The following is a 5570-nucleotide window of genomic DNA, read 5'->3' on the forward strand; positions in this document are numbered from 1 at the left end:
CATTTACAGAAAGGGAGAAATATATACAGTATGTACTACTAATGTTAACATAAAGTATATTCATCTTCTATTTCTAGCATTAACTTTTCTAAGTACAGCCCCGGTTTGTCCCTGTTTTACACTTTCATGAGTGGCATGTTAATGCCAGATCGGTATCTCAATGCTATGCATTTCCCAGTACGCATACCCCTACAATTAACCTTGAATGAACCCTTTTGCCGACGTTTACTGACACCTGCCATATTCAACATGTGTTGAGCGTTTGTAAATTCATATTCTGTGCTCTGGCACACTCAGACGATAAATGTACTCCGATCTGAAATCGGAGGGACGTAGATAGCCAGAGCGAATTTACAAACGGACTCGAATAGGCACGGTGGCATTCGTCTTGCCACTGAGTTTAAATATTTACGCCAGTACATGACTGGAGGGTGAAACGGGGATAGTTCGAGTTTACCCTCCACTACCGCGCTACGGTGCCCATCCTACTAATGCACATACATTTAAGAGGGTAATTCTACCCCAATGCAGGTGCTTAACACAATGTGCTACAAATACTGCTTCATACTCGTAACTCCACTTTATTCTCTCGTGAGACCCCTCCTCCTACCTTTCGCCAATAAAGCTATTTCAGAATGAGACAGAATAAAGTTTCTCACCAACGCGGTTTTTTTTTGCGTGCGAGGAGTGTTTGGTCGTCGTGCCAACTTTAACTTGTTACTTTTTAGAATCCATTCCCCTGGCATTTCACATAGATTATTCAAACCCAAAATCGGTTCTATCCCAGCTCCCATAAAGAATGAGCCCGGTATGATTACTGGCTGGACCTATTGTAAATGGAATGGGTTTTAGTTGCAGAACTTTTGATTCTGTCCCTGTTACTCCAAACTGAACTAAATGCACATTTTTGTCTTAGATTTTGTCAACTTGAGCAACAGCACAGAGGCCAAATACCCCTATGCCTTAAACTCCGGTCGCTTTCAGGAGTGCTTGCTGTTGCTCACTGGTCAGTGAAGAAAACATCTGCACAGTAGCACTTACTGTACCCCGGAATGAGTCGTCTCAGAGGACTCGGGCACCATCTGTATGCACTAATTGGGAATGGAGGTTGCGCGCTTCCCCGCCAGTCCGTTTTTAATGATGCCAGGTTGGCTACTTCGGTTTCATAGCAGAGCTGTGCTTATTTCATATGAGAAGCTGAGAAATAAATACAAGAACACCTATTTCACGCCAAGCATCAACCACAGTCGGAGGAGCATGATGATGTTCCGACCAAACTCTGCATCAACCCCAGTCGGAGGAGCATGATGATGTTCCGACCAAACTCTGCATCAACCCCAGTCGGAGGAGCATGATGATGTTCCGACCAAACTCTGCATCAACCCCAGTCGGAGGAGCGTGATGATGTTCCGACCAAACTCTGCATCAACCCCAGTCGGAGGAGCATGATGATGTTCCGACCAAACTCTGCATCAACCCCAGTCGGAGGAGCATGATGATGTTCCGACCAAACTCTGCATCAACCCCAGTCGGAGGAGCGTGATGATGTTCCGACCAAACTCTGCATCAACCCCAGTCGGAGGAGCATGATGATGTTCCGACCAAACTCTGCATCAACCCCAGTCGGAGGAGCATGATGATGTTCCGACCAAACTCTGCATCAACCCCAGTCGGAGGAGCATGGTGATGTTCCGACCAAACTCTGCATCAACCCCAGTCGGAGGAGCATGATGATGTTCCGACCAAACTCTGCATCAACCCCAGTCGGAGGAGCATGATGATGTTCCGACCAAACTCTGCATCAACCCCAGTCGGAGGAGCATGATGATGTTCCGACCAAACTCTGCATCAACCCCAGTCGGAGGAGCATGATGATGTTCCGACCAAACTCTGCATCAACCCCAGTCGGAGGAGCTTGATGATGTTCCGACCAAACTCTGCATCAACCCCAGTCGGAGGAGCGTGATGATGTTCCGACCAAACTCTGCATCAACCCCAGTCGGAGGAGCATGATGATGTTCCGACCAAACTCTGTATGCACTGGCCTCTTCAACACTGTTCCTGCAGCTACCCAGTGCTTCATTTGGGAAACCAAGTGAAATCTGCACAGGAACATCGATAGTAACACGTTTATGCAGTGAAACATGTTTCACTAAACAGTTGACAACCCGTCTTACAGCTCAATGGCCGAGGACTCAACGTTCTCTCCCAGACTCGTGGATAGACATTTCGGAGTGGAGCATCAGTCTAAACATACAAACCAAGTATGATGCATAATAATCCACACACAAAGGCGGTTACTCAAATGTGTTTGATTTCGGATTATAGGTAATATGTACCGTAAATCATAACTCAACAGCTCTAGGGTGAACCCTTCTGCCCCCCCCACCACAGAGGTTTCTTCTCACTTCATCTGTTGACTTGACCTTGAGCCAAATTCCTCACTCCTCCCTAGTACCTTAGGCTGTCTGCCTATTCAGCACCTTTCCCTTCCCCTCCCTTCTTTATCTATTAACAATGACATGTTTGAACAGACTGAACCAACAATGACATGTTTGAACAGACTGAACCAACAATGCCATGTTTGAACAGACACAAACTCCTCCTTGTCTCTCTCTGTAACTTTCAATGCACAGCTCCTTGTTCACCCTCCACTGACACCCTAAACACATACAGTTATCATACATGTAGCGTAATCAATACGTTCTTACATAGTGACAGGAAGTAGATTTCAAATTGGAACCCAACAAAACATGTCACATAGCAGTACCCGACAGGGAAAAGTAAGGTGGAAACGTGTTGCAGTACCGTGTGCTGTAAAGTGTACCGTGTGCTGTAAAGTGTACCGTGTGCTGTAAAGTGTACCGTGTGCTGTAAAGTGTACCATGTGCTGTATAGTGTACAGTGTGCTGTAAAGTGTACCGTGTGCTGTAAAGTGTACCGTGTGCTGTAAAGTGTACCGTGTGCTGTATAGTGTACCGTGTGCTGTAAAGTGTACCGTGTGCTGTATGCTGTAAAGTGTACCGTGTGCTGTAAAGTGTACCGTGTGCTGTAAAGTGTACCGTGTGCTGTATAGTGTACCGTGTGCTGTAAAGTGTACCGTGTGCTGTATAGTGTACCGTGTGCTGTATAGTGTACCGTGTGCTGTAAAGTGTACCGTGTGCTGTAAAGTGTACCGTGTGCTGTAAAGTGTACCGTGTGCTGTAAAGTGTACTGTGTAACATCAACTGCTCCTTACTCTGTACACTTTTGTAACTTTTACACAGTTGATATGTGCATAAACAAGAATATGTTTTGTACGCATTCTCTCTTTTTCTATATGTTTTTTGGGGGATAAAAGTCAGCCACTGTTGAAGACGTTTTAAGTCCTGTCCAATAGCGTATGTGTCTGTGTGTTGTTGACAGTGGTGGGTGGATCGTGGTTTGATCACATCCGTGAGTGGTACACCAAGAGAGAGCAGTATGACATTCTCTTTGTCAAGTACGAGGACATGATCAAGGTATAGTAAAGGGTTTTCTGCATCTTACATGGAATCCAGGGCCCTCTTCTCACACTCTCTCTCTCTCTCTCTCTCTCTCTCTCTCTCTCTCTCTCTCTCTCTCTCTCTCTCTCTCTCTCTCTCTCTCTCTCTCTCTCTCTCTCTCTCTCTCTCTCTCTCTCTCTCTCTCTCAGGACCTGAGATCAGTGGTGGTGGATATCTGTGATTTCCTTGGGAAGGACCTGACCCCCTCGGCCATTGACCACATTGTTGAGAAGGCCAGGTTGGTCCCTGTTGTTTTGTGCTCTATCCTGTCTTTTTGACTGTATATTGTGTGTGCTGCAAAATAAAACCGCCTCAATGAGGACTAATATAATATGATCTGTCTGATAATTCATGATTGATTGATTGATTGATTGATTGACAGGTTCAAGAACATGAAAAAGGATCCAAAAGCCAACTATGAGTTTCTGCCCAAAGACGTGCTCGTTCTGGAGAAAGGACACTTCCTACGGAAAGGTACACACACACGGACGCACACACGAGCAAACATACATACGCACACACACATGAGCAAACACACATATGCACACATACATACACACAGAAATAGTTACAGTAGGAGTGCTGATAAAGGATCAGTTTTCCCTTTTAGATTATTATTATTATTAGTATTATTATTATTATCATAATTGATAAGACGATATGGACAGGTGGGTCCTGATCCTAGATCAGCACTCCTACTGTGAGAAATTTTATAAATACGCTCCCTGATCCTAGATCAGCACTCCTACTGTGAGAAATTTTATAAATACGCTCCCTGATCCTAGATCAGCACTCCTACTGTGAGAAACTTTATAAATACGCTCCCTGATCCTAGATCAGCAATCCTGCTGTGGGAGGCTTTATAATTACGGGCCCTGATCCTAGATCAGCACTCCTACTGTGAGAGGCTTTATAATTACGGGCCCTGATCCTAGATCAGCACTCCTACTGTAAGAGGCTTTATAATTACGGGCCCTGATCCTAGATCAGCACTCCTACTGTGAGAGGCTTTATAAATACGCTCCCTGATCCTAGATCAGCACTCCTGCTGTGAGAGGCTTTATAATTACGGGCCCTGATCCTAGATCAGCAATCCTACTCTGAGAAACTTTATAAATAAGAGCCCTGATCCTAGATCAGCACTAGTTTTGTATCGCTTTGGCTCATCTGAATATGTGTGTGTGTGTGTGTGTGTTCTGCACAGGTACCATAGGAGACTGGAAGAACTCGTTGACGGTGGCCCAGAGTGAACACTTTGACCAGGTGTTTGATGAGAAGATGAAGGACCTGCCTCTAAGGTTCACCTGGGACATCAACCAACATCACAGAGCCGCCCAAACCACCGGTCCCGGAGGTCACCTGTCACTATAGATCTGAATAGAACATGGATGGGTTCCAAATGGCACCCTATTTCCATATACAGTATAAAACACTACTTTTAATCAGAGCCATATGGTCCTTGTCAAACGTAGTGCACTATATAGGGAAATCGGGTGCCATTTGGAAAACAGGCCATTTGTCACTATATAATTGAATAAAAAATGTGTCACTGTGGAATCTAGTACAACACTTGAATAAAGTTTAATAGAACTCTAAAATGGAATGCAGTTTAATAGAACTCTATAATGGAATGCAGTTTAATAGAACTCTATAATGGAATACAGTTTAATAGAACTCTATAATGGAATACAGTTTAATAGAACTCTATAATGGAATACAGTTTAATAGAACTCTATAATGGAATACAGTTTAATAGACCTCTATAATGGAATACAGTTTAATAGGCCTCTATAATGGAATACAGTTTAATAGACCTCTATAATGGAATACAGTTTAATAGACCTCTATAATGGAATACAGTTTAATAGACCTCTATAATGGAATACAGTTTAATAGAACTCTATAATGGAATACAGTTTAATAGACCTCTATAATGGAATACAGTTTAATAGACCTCTATAATGGAATACAGTTTAATAGACCTCTATAATGGAATACAGTTTAATAGACCTCTATAATGGAATAAAGTTTAATAGACCTCTATAA

At 43.6% G+C, this 5570-nt stretch overlaps 1 protein-coding gene across 1 annotated transcript in view; it reads left to right on the plus strand.

Moving 5' to 3' along the window:
• Nucleotides 1-5122, plus strand: part of LOC118375324 (amine sulfotransferase-like) — a 7996-nt gene extending 2874 nt beyond the window's left edge. Inside the window, exons 4-7 of the mRNA XM_052528026.1 lie at nt 3406-3500; nt 3674-3762; nt 3907-3998; nt 4729-5122. Of these exons, the coding sequence (XP_052383986.1) occupies nt 3406-3500; nt 3674-3762; nt 3907-3998; nt 4729-4895 (443 nt within the window). The 3' untranslated portion in view covers nt 4896-5122. The remainder of the gene's footprint in view (nt 1-3405; nt 3501-3673; nt 3763-3906; nt 3999-4728) is intronic.
• The last annotated feature ends 448 nt before the right edge of the window (nt 5123-5570 follow it).

This window comes from Oncorhynchus keta, chromosome 10, assembly GCF_023373465.1.
Source record: "Oncorhynchus keta strain PuntledgeMale-10-30-2019 chromosome 10, Oket_V2, whole genome shotgun sequence".
Taxonomy (NCBI): domain Eukaryota; kingdom Metazoa; phylum Chordata; class Actinopteri; order Salmoniformes; family Salmonidae; genus Oncorhynchus; species Oncorhynchus keta.